The 24,902-nt window shown below is 44.0% G+C and overlaps 1 protein-coding gene across 2 annotated transcripts in view; it reads right to left on the reverse strand.

Moving 5' to 3' along the window:
* ADSL (adenylosuccinate lyase) overlaps nt 1-24,902 on the reverse strand; it is a 44,312-nt gene that overhangs the window by 15,238 nt on the left and 4,172 nt on the right. For both annotated transcript variants that reach the window (XM_018565768.1, XM_018565769.1), the window contains exons 2-6: nt 24,422-24,625; nt 23,101-23,145; nt 22,936-23,015; nt 11,664-11,835; nt 3,254-3,300 (exon numbers count right to left, since the gene is read on the reverse strand). In XM_018565768.1, the coding sequence (XP_018421270.1) occupies nt 3,254-3,300; nt 11,664-11,835; nt 22,936-23,015; nt 23,101-23,145; nt 24,422-24,625 (548 nt within the window). The remainder of the gene's footprint in view (nt 1-3,253; nt 3,301-11,663; nt 11,836-22,935; nt 23,016-23,100; nt 23,146-24,421; nt 24,626-24,902) is intronic.

Raw genomic sequence — 24,902 nt, forward strand, 5'->3', positions numbered from 1 at the left:
GCTGGGTCTACTTACTTATCTATTGTTTATAAGGCATTGTGTGGTATATATGTGTTTATCCCACTCCACGGCTCTGTAATTACATAGTTAATTAGTAATCATCAAATTAGTAATCATCATCATTTTCTTTATGATATTCTCCACCCTGGATCACAGTTGACTTTTAATCAATTATGACAGCATTGACACTCACTCCATCTCAGCACCCTAGGGATTAAGTAAAAGAGTAACACACGAGTTGAGCAAATAAAAACTCTGTGTAACCGCCACCTATCAGAATCTGACGAAGCCCTGGGAAAGAAGGCGGGGCGAAACGCGTTATGGTAGTGGACGTTGAGCTGGCTAATCACCTGCATGTCAGGCAATAGATTCCCGGTCAGGGATACTATACAGCGCTGTTCTATGACTACATCTTCAATCAATTTAAAGCCTTTGGAACTACTCTACACACCAAGAAAGTTTTCCAAGTGTCTGAAGTCTCCAAACCAGGAGCATTGATCTCTTCTCAGATGATTATCTGAAGCAACAGGCAGTGGACAGACTTACAACCTTTGAGACAAACCGTCCGGAAGTAATCCAGCACCCATGAGTACTTTTGCTCGTGACTTTACACAATTTGGTTGAATCTTTCTTCCATGTGTGACAACACTCCAGGTGACACCACATAATTGAATCTGGCAGGGTGCTGTTTGTGCACCTCAAATCAGTCTTTGACAAAGCCATTTGTCCCATAATCTGCTTGTTCTATCCCGAGAGCAGTGGCTACAAATGTAACTGACTAATAGCTACACAATTCCACTCTGTGATTACAATCCTTTCAGATTCCTTGGAAAGATCTAAACACTATACAAGCGGTTCCAAGGCTAAACTGTCATAGTGCATCTCATCCTGAGCTACACATTATACGGTACATTATTATAATTTCAGCGCTGTTTTCTCAATGAACTTGAGTTAAACCAGTACCAATCACTATGCTCATCAGCCCGTCCGAGTGTGCATGTTTTTTTTTGGTATGAGAGTGTGGGTTGTTGCAATAACCTTTTTTAGAGAATAATTAGTGGTGGCTAGGTGGTGTTTTATTCAATAAATGTATACTATTTTGTACTACATTTTGACTCTCCGACCCTCATTAACACTGTACTTCGTTTTGATCTTTCTTGATCATTTAATTTCTCTTTTCCTGTTTCGTTAAACAGTTGGGGGTTGTTTTGAAAGTCATTTGTTAAATACATATACCCCACCTCAGGGTTAATCAAAAATTGGGTTTGGTGCTCTGGGTATAAGCCTTTCTTTTTTTGTACTGCAAAGAGAAGAAGCTATTCTCAATTTACCCTATGCCCAGTTCAAACAGGCATTTTCTTGTTCATGTTAAATAAGCTTTAAGGCTGGATTCACACCAAATGTGTTGGGGCACTGCTGGCCATTTATTTTTTTTTTATTTTTTTTTTTAACGCAGGAGGCTCAGTTCACACCACAGCGTTGTACCTAACTGCATCACACCATGCTGTGCCCATAAAACATAATGAAATGTCACTTTTGGCATTTCAATAAAGTTGTAGTTGTAAAAAAAGTGTGATCCACCATGACCAGCACATTGGGATTTTTAGCTGCTAACGGAAACCAGCAGCAGTGCGTTTTAGCGCAGCTGCTGGTGTGAATGCAACCTATAAAATATTGGCAAAGCACTTGGCATCTACAATCTGTAAACTAATGTTCCCCACACAAGGGTTCCTTTCCCAAGGAAATGTAATCTACACACCATATTTTCAGCTAGTAGCGTGCACAGGTGTGCATTGCTAGCCGTCACTGACAGCTGCAGTCCACACTAATTATCCAGCCAGGAGATGACCCCATATGAGGAACAGTCTGGCTTGAGATTTTTCTAGGGATTTTAAATACTGGGACAGTCTTTATGGGGTGTGGGTTACTTTGTCAACCAAACTAGGTAGGACGAAGTAGTATACTTTATGAGAAAAGTGCATTATCCTAAGGAATACTTGTTGGGTCCTCATTTTAGAATAATACTAAATAGATGAATAACGATTTAAAGTGTAAGTTGCTTATTTTTAGTGTTGCATATCTTGAATTTTAACTTCTTTTGCAAAATATGTACCGTGTTTAACCCTTTCACTTCCAGGCCCTGCTCTCCACTTTTAACCGCAGATGTCCAAATCATTTTTGCTATTTTTCAAGTTATATGTTTCACAATTTTTTTCTTAAAGCTTTGACAGTTTGTAAAAGGCACCCCCCCAAGCTCTAATTTTTCTGAATGCTCTGGACCCGTAGCATAAAAATACGGTGCTGATGATTTTGTAGGTCTCACAAATACATTCACTGGCCACTTTATTGGGTACACCTTGCTAGTACTGGGTGGGAATCCTCTTGTCTTCAGAACTGCTTTATTTATTCGTGGCATTTGATTCAACAAGGTGATGGAAACATTCCTTAGAGAGTTTGGCCCATACTGACATGATAGCATCATTCAGTTGCTGCAGATTTGTCGGCTGCACATCCATGATGCGAAGCTCCACCAGCTTGAACCGTTGATACAAGGCAGGATGGATCCATGCTTTCATGTGGTTTACATCAGATTCTGACCCAACCATTCAAATGTCGCAACAGAAATCGAGACTCATCAGACCAGGCAACTTTTTTCCAATCTTCTATTTTACAATTTTGGTCAGCCTTTGCAAACTGTAGCCTCAGTTTCCTGTTCTTAGCTGACAGAAGTGACACTCAGTGTGGTTCTACTATTCCGTGGCTGTAGCCCATCTGCTTGAAGGTTCAATGTGTTGTGTGTTCAGAGATGCTCTTCTGCATACCTTGGATGTAACTAGATCAGCAGTTGCTGAAATACTCAAACCAGCCCGTCTGGCACCAACAACCATGTCATGTTCAAAGACACTTAAATCACCTTTCTTCACCTTTCTGATGTTCGGTTTGAACTTCAGCAGACCATTTTGACCATGTCTACATGCTTAAATGTATTGAGTTACTGCCATGTGATTGGCTGATTAGATATTTGTGTTAACGAGCAGTTGAAGAGGTGTACCTAATAAAGTGGCCAGTGAGTGTATATTGTGCAAATATTTAACAAACAATGTTTTCTATAAAGATACACTCAAATAAAAATATTAGCACACAAACACGAAATAACTTACAAAATTCCTTCTAAATCTAAAAGATTAAACTGCATCAAGTGAACAAATAATCAATATTTGTAAATGTTAAATTGTGTCTGTGTCTAACTTACCTTTTAAATCCTGCCATAGTGGTCACCATCCTATCTAACTCTTCCACCTGCAACAGAAAACAGGCAAATAAAATTCCTTCCTCATCTACATTCGGATTCATTTATTCAGTTGCCCCTTTCTTTACCAATCTGCAACAAAAATGTTGTGACCTGGTGCCCAAAATTCAACTTAATATTCAAAATGAGATCTTACTAATGCTTTACACAGGAGCAAGATTATGTCCTCTCGAGTCTATACCTCTGTTATTCAAAGAAAGTGTCTTGCTTGTTCTAAAAATTGTAGATTGGCATGTTTTGCGGTTACAAAAGTGTATGCCAAGGACACACTTTTATCTAGTTTTGGATAAAGATAAAATAAAGACCCGATAGGAGTTTCTGCCTTACTCTACTCTACTAAAGAAAACCATTATCATTCAGCCATATTTTTTTTATCCTTGATGAGGGAAGTGCATAAAAAAAGTCCCAAGAAGCTATGTGTTCGAGAGGTGCACATTATTGTTAGGTTTACACGTGTAATAGATCAGGCAGGAGCTTGTGTATCTTCAGAGAAAGTGATTGATTCATCATTATTGTGTTTAGTCCGATTTGTCCCAGAGCTCAACTAAACAACAATGCTAGCCTGGTCTAAGTGAATGAAGTTGGGGATGGTAGACCTTCTACCTGTTAAGAGATAATCCTTTCACAATCAAAACAGGCTTGTAGCATCTGCAATTTTTGCTGTCAATCAGGTTTGAGAAACACTAAAAACAGTATGGAAATCGGCTAAAATAATGGGGGAAATATATTTGCCCAGCTCTGCATAGAAACTGTTATTTAGGTCGTCTGAGTGTTTATGCCTATAATTTGGGTGTTGGGAGATCGCTGATGTAGAGTACAACCTGAATTTGTTGCTATATTCGTAGGAAGCTTTAAATAGGCATTCTCTTGTAGTAGTGAAGTAGTTGCGGTCATGCATTCAAAAGTTGTACTTGTATGGCGTCTGAGTTGGATTTGTCAGTGTTGCAGATCTTGATTGGCAACTTTAGGAACAAGTTGGACAGCTGGTGGGGCCCTGCTTTCTGAGAGCCATGAGAGACGCTTCTTAACACACATTTTAGTTTAGGGGCGTTTAATTTTTTTTCTATCTTGATTTAGCAGTCTTACCTGGGAGGAGCATCAGAGATCCTTTTTTTTGGCTTTACTTCTCTTTTGGGTCACAGGACTACATTTATTGCTCAGCTCTCGGTATAGAGGCAGCATGAGACAGCTGCAGTGTGCTACACCAGTTCTAAGCTCCAGGGAGAATACATCCTACTCGAGAGTAAAGATTGTATTATACAGATGTACTGTGCATTTGTTTTGTTTTTTGGAATTGTATTATTTTAATTAATCAAATTAATTTATTAAGGAATTTGTAATGACCTTAGTGATTTCTTCTTTACAGTCAGGATCTGGGTTCTTTAGCCTGAGGCCCTGTGAACCTTTCAATTTCAAGATTGTCATGGGGGCTGCAGAAGATGGTAAGTATAGATCTGACCACTTATGTAATCTCGGAGGATAATTGCTTGTCTGAAGTGTTAAGGACAACAGATGCTGTATCCACTACCAATTCTCACTGTTCTCCACATGTTGTACTCTTGTATTTAAAAAAGATGTCAATGAGATCAACTTTTTCAAAGTCCGTTAAACTGCCCATAACTACTACAATTTGACGTGAAGTTATTTGACAATCAAAATTTTAAAAAAATGTAAAACATTTAAAACAAAATCAGCTCTTTGCTCTTTTGAGCAATTGCAATCAAAATTTGGCCTGGCTCACACACTTTTCTATAGATATTTTCAGTTTAGACATGCATTTAAGTCTCAATTTGGTGTGGATATCCAATAACCCCCTAATAGGTATTTTTAAATCCCAAATCCCAATGTCTAAGGTTCCATTCACATATAGCTTTTGCTGCGTCGGACAAAAACGCAAAAATGTTTAATCTGCATTGATTCCGCTCGTTTGCAGGTACCGTATTATATAGCCACGAACAAGCAGAATCCACCATAATATTGCGCTTGTATTATTTTGCAGGCAGCGCGGCCAACGCAAAAGTCTGAACAATGCACATTAAAGTGCATTGTTTTTTATGTTTAGAGCGGCTCTGCGCAAATTCGGCAGTCCGAATACGCGCGGACAACCGCTCTGTGTGAAAGGAGCCTTAGGGGTCTAGTTTCTTCCTTATATTCAGTTACTGCATACCAAATTGGAGCAATCACATCTAATGGTTAGATCTCAATGGCAACAATGTATCTTTGATATGACAAATGAGGGCTGGGAAGATTATTTACTGGTATCTTTATATTATATACCAGTCATACCCAACTCCTGTGCAAATCTGTAAGATGAGACGTGTGTCCGTGTCACAATGCTGGAGATGTATTCAACCTAATGCTGATTTTATTCACGTCCTTTGGGACTGTCCAGTAATTTCCATTTATAAGAGACGGGTGAGAGCTAAGCTCTTATCCCTACTTTCCAGACCAATGCCTTGTACATCGGCTATATTTCTCTTTGGGATTCTTGATGAAGAGGACTCACCCCGATACACTAGAGTTTTTTTTACAAGAAACATTTTTAGCATGCAAACTGATTGAGCTTAAATGGTTGCAACCTATGGCCCCTACCATTTCCCAATGGGAAGCTTTAGTTACTCAGGTGATTCTTTATTAGAAACTGATTTATATGCATAGAAACTGTCTAGACAAACAAACACCTTAAAATATGTGGTGTATGTGTGGAGGCTAGTTTTTCTCCTGATCCCCCTGGGTAAGAGGTGGATTCGACCCACAGTGGTGCCCTCCTTTCCCTGTCTTTTGATGTATTTATTCTCTTCTGTTTATCTTACTACACGTGTTTTGTATTGAACTTCAATTTGTGTTTATAAGGTTGTATTTGATAGAAGCGGTATACATTGGTTTATGTTTACTGACATTGTACAAGATTTATGTATGATGTGATCACTTTGCATCCTTGCTCGTCATTCCTTTATTATTGTACGATGTTTGGACTTTTGATTGCAATAAACAGAGTTTAAAAGAAAAATGAAAAGAATCAAAAGCAAATTGGTTGACAGATTTTAAAATATATTTCCACTTTTGCAGACAATTTAGGATAAAACCCTTTTCTATTTTTTAAATGTTCTCTTTCACATAGCCTAACTTAAAAAAAATATTTAAAAATGTCTGCAAACTCCAGAACGGAATTACCGTGCTTAGTTCACACTGTCTGGAGGGGGGAGTTTTGTTTACAATAATTAACCTCATATGTACTGTGCTGACAGATTTCATTGTCACTTGTAAACTAGATGAGCAGAACTGTCTGTCCTAACAAAGGGTTAAAGACCAAGTCCTTTTAAGTTAATGCACAACTGTCCCTCAGTCTGCCCGCTTATTTGCTCAATGGCATCTATTCTAACCAATAGAAACTGTCTGTTGTGTGCAATGTATACTCCCGCTCCAAACAAACAGCTGCAAAGAAAATAGGATTTTGTACTCACTGTAAAATCCTTTTCTCTCCGTTCATTGAAGGACACAGGCAACAGATCGTAGATCCTGAATGGTAGGGTAATATCGCCACCTGCAGGAGATCGCCACCTGCAGGAGAAGGACGCTAGGCACAAAACTAAAGACCAATTACAGCCTAGGGGCGGCCCCTGCCGGTGGTCAAACCCCCCACCTGCTGACAAGTCTCCAGTTTAGTAACAAGCAGTTAGGAGTGTACACCCCATAAAGAGGGCGGGGCCTGTGTCCTTCAATGAACGGAGAGAAAAGGATTTTACGGTGAGTACAAAAATCCTATTTTCTCTCCCGTTCATTGAAGGACACAGGCAACAGATCGTAGATCCTGAATGGTAGGGACGTCACCAAGCAGTAACACACTGAGGGATGGGCAACAACAAACCAAACACCCAAAAGACCCCTCAAGCGCCGCCTGCAACACTTTGCGCCCCAAACCAGCATCCGCCGATGCTCACACGTCCACCTTGTAGAACCCAACAAAGGTGTGAACAGAAGACCAAGTAGCGGCCTTACAAACCTGAGAAACAGAGGCCCCGTGGCGGAAAGCCCAGGAAGCCCCAACAGCCCTAGTAGAATGGGCAGTGACAGGAAATGGAGGCTCACGCCCCTTAACGGCGTACGCCTGAGTCACAACAGTACGTATCCACCTAGAGATGGTAGCCGCCGACGCGGCCCGACCCTTACGAGGACCCTCCGTAAACACGAACAGGAAATCGGTCGCGCGGAAAGAAGCCGTAGCTTCCAAATAAACACGAAGAGCGCGAACCACATCCAAACAGTGGAGGGCACGCTCCTTCCTATGAACCGGCTTCGGACACAGTGAAGGTAAGACAATGTCCTCATTCAGATGTAATGCCGACACAACCTACGGCAGGAACGCTGGCCGATGCAAAACGAGCAATGGGGACTTACAGGACAAGGCAGCCAACTCCGACACCCGCCGAACGGAAGTGATGGCCACCAAAAAAGGCCACTTTCTGTGACAAAGATATAAGCGGAATCTCCCGAAGAGGCTCAAATGGGGATTTCTGCAACACCGAAAGCACGAGATTCAAATCCCACGGAACCAAAGGTGCGCGGACAGGGGGAGCAATGCGTGTCACCCCCTCAACAAAAGGTGCGAACCAAAGCATTAGATGCCAAAGGCCGCTGGAAAAGCACCGCCAAGGCCGAGATTTGGCCCTTCACAGTACTCAAGGCCAGACCCTGAGCCACCCCACGCTGCAGGAACGCAAGGATTCTGCTGATGGAGAAGAAACGCGGGGACAGGGCCCCAGCCTCACACCAGGCAAAATAGGCCCTCCACGGGCGATGGTAAATTTTTCTAGAAACCGCCCTGCGCGCTCGGAGCATAGTGGATATGACCGCATCGGACAACCCCCGGACCTTCAGGACCTGGCTCTCAACAGCCACGCCGTCAAAGCCAGCGACTGTAAAGAAGGATGGAACACAGGACCCTGGGACAGAAGATCGGGGCGCAGAGGCAGACGCCATGGGGCATCCACCACAAGCTGAACCACGTCCGCGTACCACGAGGACGAAAGTGACGCCCTCGACCGCGATCCAACGCAGCAGCCGAGGCAACAGATACAGTGGAGGAAAAAGCGTTAATTAGACCATAATGACCCCCAAGGGGCCACCAGGGCATCCACGGCCTCCGCCCAGGGATCCAGGGCCCGTGCCACAAGCACATTTAAAAATCGACAGACGGGACTCTCCCGGCGACCAACAACCCTGCACGGTCAAGGAGCCCAAGACCCCGCCCCAGCCCCAAAGGCTGGCGTCCGTGGGGACCACCGTCCAATGCACCGGGGGAAAAAGAAAAAAAAACTTCCCCCGCACCAAGACCGGAGATTGAAGCCACTACCGCAGGGAGGCTCTCGCCTCCCGAGAGATCCGAATCTCCCTGTCCAATGACAGGGTCCTGGTATGGTATTGCGCAAAGGGCACCGCCTCGAAGGAGGCCACCATGAGACCCAGGACCTGCATGCAACCCGAATGGGCGACCACTGGTGAGTCCGCAGAAGCCGGACCTTGGAACGGAGCTTCAGGAGCTTGTCCCTGGGAAGAAAGACCCGGGCCGCGACAAGAGTCCAGAATCAAACCCAGATACTCCAGGCGTGGTGAAGGCACCAGGCAAGATTTTCGCAGGTTCAGAAGCCACCCGAACTCCTCCAAGGACCGCACCGTGACCTCCAGAGCTGTCACCATGGAAGAATGCGACTCTGCCCGTAGGAGCAGATCGACCAGGTACCCCACGATCGAAACCCTCCGACAAAGCAACAGCGCCAGAATCGGGGCTAGCACCTTGGTGAACACAGGCGGGGCCGACGCCTGCCCGAAGGGCAGCGCCACAAACTGAAAGTGGTCCTCCCCCACCGCGAAACGAAGATATCGTCGATGAGACTCGCAAATGGGTACCTGAAGGTATGCATCCCGGATATCGATGGAGGCCAGCAGATCCCCCTGACGGAGCCATGCTACCACGGACCGGATGGATTCCATCCGGAACCGACGGACCCGCACGAAGGTGTTCAAGCGTTTGAGGTCCAGGATGGGCCGCATCCCCTCTTGCTTGGGCACAGTAAACAGGTTTGAATAAAAACCTTTGGAATCTTTCCGCGGAGGGAACAGGCACAATCACCCCCTGGGACCAAAGGTCCGCCGCGCGATGGAGATCCGCCAACCGCGAAGGGTATAGCCGCGTGTTGGACGGGAAGAAACGGTTGCCCGGACAGGACAGAAACTCGATCTTGTAGCCCGAAGAAACCAGCTCCCGGACCCAAGAGTCGGAGACTTGGGCCAGCCAAAAATCCGCAAAGAGCTGAAGGCGGCCCCCCACCCCGGGACCCGGAGACTGGGCCCGACCTTCATGCGGATTGGGGCTTGTCGGCAGGCTTGGCAGACTTGGGCTGCCACGGACGCTTGGAGGATTAGGAAGAGGAGGGTTTGTTAAACTTACCGCCCTTGTCGGAGGGCGGGGGGGCGACAGAGCCACTTGTGAGCGGAGAAAGTAGGCCCAGGCTTCCGGCGCTGTTCCTTCTTGCGCGCCAGGGGAAGGAAGGTACTCTTACCCCCCGTCAGATCCTTAATGATCTCATCCAAGGTGGAACCAAACAGACGGTCCCCAGTAAAGGGCAACTCTTGAAGAGCCTTCTTGGAAGCCTGGTCCGCCGACCAACACTGAAGCCAGAGCAAACAGCGAAGCGTCACCGCTGACACCGACACCCTGGACACCAAGGGTGCCGCATCCAAGGCCGAATTACAGACAGAACGAAGGCCCTGAACCAACTGGTCCGCCAATTTCCACAAATGCTGGGGAGACGTTCTCCTCCGCAAGACCCTGATGTAACATTTTAGCCCACTCAGTTAGAGTCTGAGAGACCAAGGCCGAAGCCAAGACCGGACGCATGAGAGCGCCTGAGACAGAGTACAGGGACCGCAAAAGCGCCTCAGCCTTCCTATCGGAAGGATCCTTAAAGGACGGAGAATCCTCCACTGGAATAACCGTGGCCTTGTTCAAACGAGAAACCGGCGGCTCCACCACCGGTGGGGAAGACCACTTAGACACAAAGTAGCGAGAACCGCTTCGGAACCGCAAAGGACTTGGAAGGCCGTTTCCACTCCTCATAAATGAATTCATCAAAAAAGGAGATGTAAGGAAATACCTTGGCGGAACGCCTGCTCTTGTGCGTCCCAAACTGCACGTGCGGCAGCGAGGAAGTGCTGGCAACATCCTCAATTTTAAGGGTCTCCCCAAGGCAGGGCCCGCTTCCTAGGTGTGCGCTGCGTCAAGGCGCGCTCCATGCGCGTCACAAACCCATAAATTGACAGAAGAAAACGCTTCCAGGGACAATGCGGTACCCGCGGTACCACCCACCCCCCCTGAAGCCCCAGAGGGGCGCACGGGCGACAGGCAAAACAGCGCAGGCGTACAGGCCGCACAAAGCGGGGATCTAGAGGGGTCCGCAGAGCGCAGACCACAACCCTCACAATGCAATGCAGGAGTGTCATCCCTGCGATCCATTGCCGCAGCAAAAAAACACCCCACAAACCAGAGACCACCAGACAAGGGAAAGAGGGACCCCCAGCAACTCACGACCCCGTGCGTTTGTCCCGGCCCAGACGTCCTCCGAGCCGAAAGGAAGGCCCTCCCCATCCACCCGAGGCTATAGGAAGCCCGGGCGGAAATGAAAAGGGCAAAGTTGCCCATATCCAAGATGGCGGCCGTGGAGCCGCCTGGAGGACGCAAAAGCCGGGGCCTCGAGTAGCGGCCGCGGCCGCCGCACGAGCGACGTCCGCCGCGGATGCGGCCGTTCTTCACAAGCGGCCGCAGCGGACCTCACAACAGGCCAATCCACCACCCCATGAGCCCCAACAGGGGCCGAAAACGAGCCAGGACGGCGGCCGCAGAGCCGCCCGTAGGCCTCAACCGACCGGGGCCCCGAGTAGCGGCCGGCCAGGAAGCAGCATCCACCACGTGGCACCTCCAAGGCCCAGGTCCCCCCAGAGGGGGCCTGTACAGGAGCCAGGCCAGCACCATAAGGTAGGAGGGAGATACATTTTTTTAGCTCCTTACTCCTGACGCTAGGCAAAAAACTGGAGACTTGTCAGCAAGTGGGGGGTTTGACCACCGGCAGGGGCCGCCCCTAGGCTGTAATTGGTCTTTAGTTTTGTGCCTAGCGTCCTTCTCCTGCAGGTGGTGATATTACCCTACCATTCAGGATCTATGATCTGTTGCCTGTGTCCTTCAATGAACGGGAGAGAAATATAAATTTTTTTCATCATTTTTTAGGTATGATGTGTGAATGGAAACAGACTACACAGTAAGACAACATTTCACAACAACAAAAGACAACTATGTTACCTTATCATGGTCACCATCAAAAAGCTGCAAGAAGCTGGCCTGTGTTCCGGTTGTACCCTTCACCCCTCGAAATCTGAGATCATTTCGGGCTCGTTCCAAATTGTGCAGGTCTATGCACAGGTCTTGCAGCCACATACAAGCCCGTTTTCCCACTGTAGTCAGCTGGGCTGGCCTGCAAAACAAACATGACACTATTTATCACTAATCAATATAATGAAAATAAAAACATTTGCTACATCACAAAATGATACCTTGCTTTGCACATCATTTCATAAAAGATCTTCATAAAGAAGAACTCCAGAAAACATTAGTTGTATCTAGAATGAGAGCATAAGTCACATGTCCAGATGCCTCTAACAGTCAGGAGCACCAGGGGTTAACTTGAATTTTAAGCACTGCGAACTCATCAGCACTGCATACATTGGGGGCGAGTTTGTACTTTTGGCAGATTTATTGCTGTTTGTGACCCCCACAGGCCCTATCTTAGCAATATTGAAAACATTTTTAATTTTACATGTAAACTATAGAGAAAAAGATGTAACAAAACAAAAATAGTAGGGATGCACCGATATATCGTCCGCCGAAACATATCGGCCAAAATGGCACTTTTGGCTAAATGCCGAAAGTGCCATTTTCCTACCGATACATTGGCGCATCCCTGATTTCTTTCCTCCTAGCTGGGCGCTGCTCTGTGTCCCAGCGGGGAGGAGAGAAACTGATAGCCGGCCGGGCGCTGCGGGAGAAGAGCGCTGTGAGTGGTTATAGTTGTGGTTATAGCAAACATACTCTGTTCTCATGTTATAAATCAACTCAGTATCGAGGATTCTTGTTCATTTATAAAAGGGAGTGCAGAAAAAGAGATTGAGGACAAAGAGTCCTCAATCTCTTTTTCTATTTTAAAAGGGAAATATCAGGGGTCTGATAAGACTCCTAATATTTCCCTGAAGCCCCTAAAAGTAATGTAAAAAAATAAAAAAAAGTTTATTAAAAAAAATAAAAATAAAAAACATTTTCGGTTTCAGCCTGACAATATTTTTTTATTTCGGTTTCGTTTAGGTTTTGAAATTTCCATTTCGGTGCACCTATAAAAAATATTTTTTTATAGGTGCACCACCCCCCCCAATTTTGCATTCTATCAAATAGCACCATTTACAAAATTCTATCAAATAGCACCATTTACAAACTAAAATCTCTCCTCAGCTTATATTTTCTTGATTTTTTAGTTATAATGAAAACTTTGGAAACGAAACCTGTATGACCACTCCTTGTTGCTTGCTACAAAGGCTTGCTGGGAGTGGGAGAGATAATATAGACTCTGATCCTGTGTCATGCACTGTACTTCAAGAAAAAGATTTTACAGGTAAAACAATTTTTTTAATTTTCTTAATTGCATAGTACAGAACACAGAAGGTTGGCGATACGGCATCCAACACCAATAGGCCCAAGAAACAATGGGTCAAGGAGGGCATGATTCACTCAGAGAGCAGTCTGGAGCACCTTACACCTGAAACTAGAATCAGCAGAGGTTGGAACATCCACCTGGTAAAACGTAAAAGGAAAAATTCACTTCCTTAAAAGAAAAAAAAAAATTGCTACAAACGCCATTTTGTAATTCAATGTTTTTAAAAATGAACAATCCGTTTCAATTAACAACCCCTTTAAAAATGTCAAACAAATGTTCAATGCAATATGGAAACCCAGAGGTGTTCTGTATGTACAGTGGTACCTCTGTTCACGAACAATTCGTTTGGCGACCAGGAAGTTCGTCAAAATTTTGCCTCCTTTCGCAAACTCTGCCTCGGGAGACGAACACGACCATCTTCCCCGATCTGACACATGGTCCTGGCTTCCTGTACTCGAGATTGCGGTCGCAGACAGGGCTGTGGACACTTACTGTGAAGCTTTTTGGTGTGCTTTGTAGCACAGTACTGTACAGTAATAATGTATTCAATCCAGCATGGCTCCCAAGAGAAGAAAAGCGCAGAGCATTAATGAAGGTGACAAGAATGTGCAGAGCGTTAATGAAGGTGACAAGAATGTGCAGAGCGTTAATGAAGGTGACAAGAATGTGCAGAGCGTTAATGAAGGTGACAAGAATGTGCAGAGCGTTAATGAAGGTGACAAGAATGTGCAGAGCAAGAATGGTGGTAAAAAGAAACATGTGGTTACATTTTTTTTTTCATATGGTTCAGAACGGATTAACCTGATTTACATTGAACCCTATGGGAAAATGTGATTCGGTTCACAACCAAAAATCGGTTTGCAACATTTGTAGGGGTCAGAACGGATTAACCCGATTTACATTGAACCCTATGGGAAAATGTGATTTGGTTCACAATCAATTCGGTTCGCTGCCAGAATCGTGGAACCAATTAAGTTTGTGAACCGAGGTACCACTGTATATTTCTAAGTTGTTGAATAGAATGCTCCAAAAAAACTGTAATTTTCTGCTTGTGCGATTGGCTCACCAATTTTCTCAGAAGTCTGCACTAGGATACAAGTAACATTTTAGACATCACCTGTAATAGAAATACTTTTTTTGATGAGATCCTTTGCAAGTCTAAAAGCTAGGTTCACACCTAGGCAAATGAGCTGGTGAGTGGTTGTTGCACGTTTTTGTTTAAGCGCATCTTCTTTAAAAACCACGTGGTTTTCAATACACAGAGAGGTCTATGGGACCCAAACAGCATGACAACTGCCCAAAAATAGCTCCTGCACTTTTTTGTGCGACAGGCAATTTCTATCGTGCGACAAAATCACAAAGGTGTGAACAGCCTCCATAGACTTGAATGCAAATATGTTTTGCACCAAATCACCTAGGTGTGAACCTAGCCTTAGGCATTCAGATACTGCAGGATTTCTCATTAGAACACCAAGATCTGCTCATGCATTTATAAAGAACACAAACCCCCCTACCATTCAGGAATCAGTCTGTAAAGGACAAGGTGCAACAAACTGCAGTTTCTTCAGAACAGTAAGCGGTATAAACCTGCAACACAGCTTGTTAAAATCCTTGCAAAGTGCATAGATCACCCAGAGATGATTGTTCTCTTCTCATCAAAAGTGCTTACTTTAACAAACTTGTGAACAGAAGAACGGGTGGCAGTCTTGCAAATCTAGGACACAGAAGTCTAGTGCTGAAAAGCCTATAAAGACCTATCGGATCTGGTAGTGTGTGCCTCAACATGGAAGGGTGGAACCCTATCCTTCAGACTATGGGCTTGAATGATGGCTTGTCTAATCCACCAAACAATGGTGGAGCGAGAGGCAGAGAGACACCTATGGGGACCTTTGGAAAGAACAAAGGGGGAATCTGACTGCTGAAAGAAAGCCGCTGCCCGAGAGGTAGACTTGCACAAAGTGCACCATATGTAGACAGTCGAGAAAAATTTCCTTGGATTGTTTAGGAGCAGGAAATGAAGGGAAAACAATTTCCTAGTTAAAAGGAGAACTATTGCCAAACCTTTTTTGGCCGTAGTTCTTTTTATGGTCATAGGAGGACATTTACCAACACCCCTACTAACATTCACTAACTGATTTAAGTGAAGTAATGTACATTAATTTCATTGGCTGACTGCCAATTGGCTTTACAGCTCTCAAAGCTCAAACTTTACTAGCATTAGCAGACATAGACCATCTTCTGAGGTCAAATTTTACAAATCCGATTCTTTGATGCTTTACTGAATTATTCTCTATCATTCTACACATAAACAGTGTGCCACAAGCAGTAGGAATGTCAAGTTGTCAAGGACCAGAGTTACAGATATGCATATTATCAGCTCTTAAGAGCCAGAAATCCCAAAAAATGTATTCACAATACAACCTTTTTTAAAAATGTTACCTTAATTTCTGTTCCTCCACAAACCACCATTTACCCTACAGTTCTTCTTTGAGGAGGTGGTCAGGTAATCAACAATCCCCCAAGCTGAGATCTGCAAATCTGGCCATCAGGGACCTCTATACTTAATGACAATCCCCAACACCACACATCTTTCTGCTTGATGTCATGGTGTTCTGACCAACTAAACTGCACATACACCTGCTCCACCAATCTACTGAAAACCTGCAAACATATACAGTATATATTACTACCAATGCTAGGTGTCTCCATACTGTTTGGTAATTATTGGATAGTAGCTAAAGAAATGTAATCCCCAGCAGCCACTAGTAAAACTGCAAGCAGATGGTCAAAAAGGGAGGCATGCCACCTTGAGGTTAGTTACGCAGTAAGGTTGTTTATTGACCAGTCCCACTTTACAGACTTGCAACTGAACAACACAGGGGGCCCACAGAAAGCAAGCTGCAACTGTCAAAGAGACTCGGTACATTGACTACTCGCTCTCTGTCCACACATCCAGGGTTGTGAGACAAGAGAGGCCTCCTCAGCTAATCAGTCCTCCACCAGGTACGTGACGCGGGGTCAGTTTCTTGAGGTTTGCAATCAGTTTGTGGCTCTTTTCTTTAGCCTAGAACATAGAGAGAGACCTGTTGCACCTCCTTACCAGATACCCCAACGACAGGTGAGGGTGCTTTTAGTGACTGCGGATGGCACTGCTAGTTACATGGATCATTTGAAGAGATATGTCACCAGCACACCAAAAATCCTTTCTGGATAACCATGTGTTCAATGAATAAGAACCACGTCAATAAAAACAAGGGCTTTCGGGGCCGCGCAGGGTCCCGTCATCAGGTTAAGCCTGATGACGGGACCCTGTGTGGCCCCGAAAGCCCTTGTTTTTATTGACATGGTTCTTATTCATTGAACACATGGTTATCCAGAAAGGGTCCCGTCATCAGGTTAAGCCTGATGACGGGACCCTGTGTGGCCCCGAACGCGCTTGTTTTTATTGACATGATTCTTATTCAATGAACACATGGTTATCCTGAAAGGATTTTTGGTGTGCTGGTGATGACAAATGATCTTCAAATGATCTTGTCTTTAGCCTGTCACCTGCCCCAAGAATATTGTAAGGGTACCCTTAACCCTTTCACTGCCAACATAACTATTACGTCAGCACCAGAGCTGACAAACTCTAGGCCGCTATAGCATCCATTCACTGATCTTCCTTGGGTAATATGAACCAAGAAGCACTCAGCTCGAAACATTTTGGGGTTCAGAGCGGTCAAACTCTGGTGGCTATGATCGTGGAATAAGCTGTTCTCGATCTGCTTTTACAGAGTGAAGAGGTAAAATTAGGAGTCCATTACACCTCCTTAAAGAGAACCTGTCACCTGCACTGTGTTATATGTGCAGCATATCAGCCCCCTTGTAAGAACAATAAAGTTAAAGGGAAGAAAAAAGGAAACAAAAAAAGCATGTTGAAAAAAAAATAAGTTTTTAAAAGTTTAAAAGCCAGGTGCATGCAATTTTGAGGTTAGATTTTTTTGTTTTGTAATATGCAATACAAGGCATACCAAACAAAAAAAGAAAAATAACTTATTGTTTTTCATTACTGGATACAAACAGTATTTGAGGTTGTTTCAGAAGATATAAATGAAAAACAGTTGTATACATGACAAAAAGTACTATTGTGCCGACTGACTGGGCACCGATGTAGCTGTGAGCAGTCTAACCTAATATAAAGTACAGCAATAAAATAATCCAACACCAAAATTGGGCTGCCTGAAAGCTCTTATGTTGTTAAGGTTATTTAACCCCTTCGTGACTGACGACGTACAGTGTACGTCGGCAGCATCGGGGCTGTTTAAACAGACTCACGGCGACTTTTGTCGCCGGGACTCTGTTTAAACTTGTAGAGCATCTTTTGGACCCCCAGCATCACTTTAAAAAGAGTACCTGTCACCACCACCTATCACATGGGGGGGCTTGTAGTCAAAGTAAAGTAAAAAAAACAAAGTTTTTAAAATTAAAATCAAATAAATCTAATAATAATAAAAAAAATTAAAAGTCCCCCGCCCCCGCAAGCACGTCGCCACGTAAACTCGCGTCGGGTGCGCCTATGTATGAAAACGACGAACGCGCTACACATGATGTGTATAGCCGCGCACGCCGGAGTGAGAGCAATAATTCTAGGGTCAGTATTTTGGGGTATCTCTAAATTGATGACCTGTGGGGGCTTTTAAAGCGTCTTCTGTGGACTTTTTGGGGTACTGCAGTTTTTCGCCGTTTCACGGACGCACGCAATTTGTAAACTGGGCATGTTGGGTATCATTTTACTCGTTGTAACCTCATCTTTTATATTTCATTTAAAAATGGGTATTTTGTTGTGTTTTTGGGCATTTAATTAAATGTATCACAACATTTTGGGGTTTAATAAGGAGTTGCGCTAATATTGCGCAGCATAAAAATTTGCAACTACCACCATTATATTGTATAGGGTCTTGGCATTCAGAAAATATATAATGTGTGGGGGTTTTAAGTAATTTTCAGGCCTAAAATGTGGAACATGGGTGCAAAAAATGAAAAAAAGGCCTCAGTCATGAAGGGGTTAAATTAGAAGAGAATGATCATTATGTTGAGGCAGGTAAATGTTTACAATTGTAGGCAGTCTACCCCATATTAAGGATTTAACAGTTTTGGACAAAAGTAAATCCAGTTTTGGTCCTTCCTTTATATCACCTTATCTACGCTTATATCAACTTATCTACGCTTCACACAGAGGCTTGATAAGATCTGGATTCCGTGGGTTAATTAACCTTTCGGGGCTTCATCACCAAAAGTTAGTGAATCAGGAGACTTTATTACTTTAGTTCCATATGTCAAGACAATTCTTTGTGCTTATAATCCTGACTGTACCCAGTAAGAAAGACATGAGACTGTATCTTTTTGTTACAATTTATTGTGATATTGTAAGATATGTTGGATGTCACAAGTTGCTTTTTGTATGTTATGTTATACATTAAACAAATCTAATAAAAAAGCATCTTAAAAAAAGGATTTAAGGATAGCATATTGACTGAGGGGGTCCAGTTCAATTTCACACTGTACAGTTTCAGCAATTAAATAAGTAGGGTAAGTGTTATAAAAGATTTTAGCCATCCATGCTTTCTTAGGAAATAATTTTGGACCCCCTTAGATGCATTTCTTGGAGTCAGATGATATGACGTTTATGTTTCTTAAGATTACTGTAAACCAGAGACCACATAAGTGTAGAGTTCAGGCCTCTGGTGTTCGAGGAGATTACTAAAGAATAACAAAACCACATGCTACATAACAATATACAAAGTTTGAGTGGAAAACTGTGGAACAGAACAAATTCAACCCTGTCCAATCCTCCCTGGTTATTACCCTAACCTTAATGAGCCTAGGACCCCTAAACACAAGTAACAAAAGATATTACCATGGGGTGCATGGTCATGTGTGAACTGGGCAAAACAGCTGAATAACAGCGCACATCAAACTGATCTTAAAAAAAAAAAAATCTCTCGCCCACATATCTTTATTATCCACTCCATAAAGTGGTGGCAGCCAGGATTATTGACCTTCAAACGAGGGCCATACAGCAGAGGACCAAGGTGCAGAGTTGGACATGATAACCATTGAAGGTGTATCCAGGCAAGATTCAAAATAGGAAGAGGGAGTAGGGTGCTAAACTGTATAAGCAAAGAAGTCTCCTATGGCAAGAGAGGAATCACCATCTACGGTATATAATAGGAGTCTATGGAAAGATTTGGTTAAGCTGAAGAAAAACAAAGCCATTAAAAGTAAATGAGATCTAGTTTACTTAACTAGGTCTCCAAACTTGATGGACAGTCCTAGGAAGTAAGGGGGCAGAGGAAGTTGCAACCATGAGACGGGCTTAAAGGAAAGCAATGGTTCTTCTCCTGATGTTGTAGGCTAGAGTTAATATAACAGATAAAAAGTCTGGGAAAATGGTGATACGATTACCACTGCAGTACCCCTGCGATTCTAGCAGTGACAATAATGTCAACACTATATGGAAAGTGGCATGGCTGCAAACAACACGTTGTATGTGGTGGAACCAGCCAGCTTTCAGCGACACTGGCATATTTCCCCCAATTGTTAACATCCATGTGGACCAGCAAGAGGAGCAGGTCTATACAGGAGGATTCTGGATGGAAAGGAGAATCTGTGGTCACAGATTATAGCAGGATGATGTAAAAGACTCAGATCCTAGTGTGTGATCATGTCTACCAACAAACCATGCTCCCTGAGGCTTAACATATTTGGTATCTATTTACTTGACATAATCTCTTCTTTTATATTGTGTGTTTGACTTGCCTCAAATAAATTCAATGACTGTTCTACAGCTGCTGAGCGCCCACAGACTGTCCCTGTTTATTATTTTAGCTGTGTATGAAGTCCAACAGGGTGGGACCAAACCACCCTTTACAAGAAACCCAGTGAAAGCAGTTATTAGATGGCACACTGGGGTGATATAATTCGGGAGGCAGCTGTTAGCTGCCTTCGCTGTATGTTCGGCATTTTGTGAGATTAAATTGGGCCTTTACAGATATATCTTTAAAATAACAACAAACACACCTTTAAAAATGTTTAGTAATGACAATCTGCAAACACATACTTCTAGATAATTGCCAAGTTTGTATTCTTTGCATACCTCATTTCTCCCTCCGTCTTCTGACAGTGGCCATGTTTACTATGGTCAGATCACTAGCTCTCCTTTCACTTCCTGGATTTCTCGCACATGTGACTAGAAGCGAGACTAGGACATGTGACCATGCACATCATCTCAGTGGAGGAAAACGTCTTTCCCTGAGATCTCGTGAGATTACAGGTGAGATTTTCCAGCAATGCATTGCTGATGACAAGTCAATCCCAGTGTGCATTGCTTTGGCAAACTGAAGTCATTTTGCCCTTTCAAAGCAGGAAGTGAATGCTCGCCATTTTACATCTGACATGTCTATGGTATTATTAAGCATCATACATAGAGGGATGCACTGGCAAAATTTGATTTTTGAGTATAAAGGTCCGCTTTAAGGAGAGTGGCTGCTAGGACCTGAAAAGAGAGGAGCCCACTAGCAGGTGATTGGAGATGGAGGAGGGGTGACACTAATATAAGGCAAAGATGGAGATGATGGACTGCAATTTACACAGATAGGAAAGCACCGGATATGACACCAGACACTGCCCTCCTGCTAAGTAATCAGACACACCCACTATGAGGAAGAGGGATGTGAAGGAAGTGGTCACGACTGCTGAATAAAACATCTCAAATAGATAATTAACCTGGATTTTTCACAAAGCTAAATGTGATTACGGCTAACAAATAATATTTCCTGTATTCAGGGGAGTGGAAATTTAAAAAAACAAAAAACTACTTGTCAAAGGACTAAAGTCGGGGCCCGATCTACTTGTCCCTCATGACAATCTACTTGTCCTGATCCCAAAAAATGTATTTTACCCAAAACCGTACTTAGCAGTGCCAAGAAGAGCTTCTCATTGGTCAGTGGCGTTAGGTGACAGCGCTGACCAGCGAGTGCATGCAATTTGCGAGCGAAATTCAGAATACATGGCACAGTTACAGATAGTACACCCATATTGGCGGATGGGAAGGACCGTTCCCTGAAAGGCAAGTATAGCGGGAGGGGGAGGGAGCCAGATTTGAGCAGGTAATTTCATTTTTACAAATTATTGGGAAAGTGAATTTACCCTTTAGGGCTGGTGCAGACTTGGGCGATCGTGTGCGGTTGCATGCAGCAGTTGCCACGCGGCACCATTGATTTCAGTGGAGTTACATCCGTGTGGCAATCACTGGAAAAAAGGTGCATGTACCTTTTTTCGCAACACGCACCATGCAGTGTTTTTTCAACTGTGATTATGTCTGATTGCACGGGCTGTATTGTGGCAGGAAACCGCGCAATCTGCCAGGCGTGACTTGGGTGCCATTAACCATAATGGCACCACCAGCGCGATCGGCGGTTGTGTGTGATTCTGTGACCGCTAGGCCATCCACACGATTTTGTGCACGATTGCCGTGTGGTAACGGATTGCCCACTCCACTCACACACAATACCCCATGCATGCAGATGGTGGGTGCAACAAGGGTGTTATTTTTTTTAATTTTATTTTACTTTGTAATATTGGTTATTTTTAATTCTCATTTATTTTTTTACTTTATCGCCTTTTTTCCCCCTTCCATTTTTATGTATTTACATTTTTAAAGGAGAACTATGGGGTCAGGGCCTTTTCCCCATAGTTCTCCAAAGGGTCACGGGAGAACACAAACTAGCATCACCCCGTGACCCAATGCTCAGTATAGCGCAAGCTGCAGCTCGCGCTATACTGAGACGCCGCAGCCGGGACAGATCCCGACAATACTGCCTGGATCCACCCAGCTGTGCCCGCCCCCTCCCCTGTCCATTTTGCCAGTCAGCGCTGGAGGATCAGACAGGGGAGGGGGGTAATCCCTGCAGAGAGCCGCGAGTGACAGTCATGGCTCTCTGCATTGATAGATCGAGAAGTGAGCGAGCGACGGTATGTCTTCGCTCAATTCCCGTTCTACTGAGCCGACCTGTGACAGTTTCATTGTCAAAGGTCGGCTCAGATGAGGCCGAGTGAAAATCACTCACCTCATAGTTCTCCTTTGTCATTTATTTTATTTTTTACTTTTTTTTCACTTGACTTTATTGCTATTACACAAGGGCTAACAAGCCCCTCTGTGAAAGCATTTGGAAGTGACAGGTTCTCTTTATTGACCCTGTCACCTCCAACACAGGAGTTCTAGCACAGCACTTTGCTAGTTCTCCTGTGACAGGAAGGCTGCATTCCTGTATCACTGCACACACGGAGCTCCGTGCTGTAACCTAATCTAATTTGCCTGGTCCCGGGTCCCCCACAAGAGGGGGGGACCCCGAAGACCATGGCAGAAAAGAAGCCAGCATGCAGCCGGGAGAGGTACATGGCCGCCCCCCCGGCCGGCAATAGAGAGACAGAGGGGAGGAGGAGAGGGGAGGAGGAGAGGGGAGGAGGAGAGGAGAGGGGGAGCGAGATTCAGGCTCGTTACAAGCGATTTTGGACGGCTGTACAGCCGTTCAAAATAACTGGTACGAAACGGCTCCCACACTACATTTAGCCGTGCTGCTTGCCCGCAGCCGGGCTAAATGTAGAAAAAAAAACTACTCGCCCGAAACTGCCTGCCCCGGGCGTCGGGCGATAGGAATTCCACACCCCTGTGTATTACAATGTGTTTTTGCTGTAGTGTGTTCACATATACTTTTTCTGATAATGAGCAACAAACGCTAGTATAATGCCAGTGAGCACATTTATTATACATGAATAGAACTCAACATGACAATAAATCACTTACTATATCTTAATTGCTTTACTTACTGGTAGTGGGTGAATCCTAGTGTTGGAAGATCAGCATATCTTTCTGCAAAGTCTGCCAAGCGGCTTATTACCCGTGCAAGCTGTTACCATGGACAAAATATGGCATTAAGGGTCATCCATGGATGTGCTTATGTTATATGCAGTACACAGAACTAAAATGCTCACCTTTGGAAGAAGCAAATCAAATCCATCACGCAGAACAATAAGATCCTAAAAGAGAAAGAAACTTAGTCAAAATCCAATAAGCTTTTTAGCACTTTTAAGTGTCCTGATTAGGCTATTATATTTATTATAGCACTGACAATTTACGCAGCGCTTTATAAACTTCACATTCACATGAGTTCTTGCCCTCGAGAAGCTTACAATGCAAGGTCCCTAACTCGCATGCGTACATACAGGGCCGATTAAGACAAGAGCCAATACATCTACCAGCATGTGTTTGGAGTGTGGGAGTAAACCAGAGTACCTGGAGGAAACCCACGCAAGCACAAGGAGAACAATGTGCATGCAATTTTGCGGGTCAAATGGCTCTGCAAATTGTATATAAATACACCCCCTATAGCAGGGGTAGGCAACTCTGGCCCCCAAGCTGTGCTTCAACTACAAATCCCAACATGCCTCTGCCTCTGGGAGTCATGTTAGTAACTGTCAGTCTTGCAATGCCTCATGGGACAACAGCTGGAGGGCCTGTGTTGCCTACCCCAAAGTTGTCCTGGCCGGGATTCGAACCAGGGACCCCCAGTTGCGCTTATTGCAAGAATAGGATAGGATTTAAACAGGTCTTGAAAGAGTTCTTATAGGTTACATTAGAATGGTCACTCACAGGGATAAAGTTTTGAATCTCCACAATAATGAGTTAGGCTATTCAGGTTCTAGTGTTAAACAGATTAGTAAAAAAACATGTACAAAGTCACTCTGGGGGATGTCCTAGTCCTGCAGCAGGAAAAAGGTCAGATTATGATCTGCACAATCAGGCATAAGGGTAGTGCTGGAAGAGTGACAATGGACCCAATGTCAGAGTATCTCTGGTACAGGGAGCATGGCATTACATAAACACTCTATAGATCTGAGGTGTTACAGTCTTAAAGCACTGTAGAAGAAACAGTTAGTGTCCACCCTAGCTGTCAAAAGAAAAAGTTTTTTGACTCTGGATCTGCTGGTTATACCATTTAAAGTTCCAAGCTCCATAACTAAAGCCAAGTTCCAGTCAAAAAGCTTGTAAGCAAATAATTGCTTTTAAATAATATCTAACCTTTTGTTTTTTTGTTTAATTTTCGGTTTTACACGATAACAAAAATAAATGAATCACAAAACGTTATGGGCAATCAGGGGACGAGCAACCATGCCCAAGCAAAATAGTTAACAGAAAAGCACACAATCCATTACAATTGGTCATAGCTGGCACATTGGGCACAACATGGCCCCCAAGAACATAAATATCTAACCTTCTATAGGCCGGAATACCTGCTAAGCATAGCATACTCACTGTGTTGTCACCCACATAACAGGAAGTGGCCCCAAGATGAATGATGGGGGCAGCTCTAGGACAACAGTGTGCAAATGTATGCACATGTGCCATGACATCATGCCGCAAACGTTTCTCCTCCTCAGCTGCCATTTTGAAGTCTATGTTCTCCAAGTTAGCCTCCATCTCCTGGATCTGCTCCTCTGTAATTGGAAGTCCCAAACTCTGCAGAAGAAAAATAGAGATTTGTCATACTTATATAAGAGCTTTGCCCGCTCTGGTTTCCACTGACATTCATGTTTTTAATCTCCCTACTGTACTGTATAAGAATGACATGTTTAAGACAAAGACAAGACAAGCTTACATTAATGTAATTGAAAGCAGATGACATATAATTACATAAGAAAATGGTGTTCATGGGTTAAATAAATTATATGGTGTGGAGCAAAGAGGAAAAATTTACTGTATGCTACAACTGTTTAATAAATAGTTCTTTTGACTG

Source organism: Nanorana parkeri, unplaced genomic scaffold (genome assembly GCF_000935625.1).
Source record: "Nanorana parkeri isolate BGI_ZX_2015 unplaced genomic scaffold, ASM93562v1 scaffold885, whole genome shotgun sequence".
NCBI lineage: Eukaryota > Metazoa > Chordata > Amphibia > Anura > Dicroglossidae > Nanorana > Nanorana parkeri.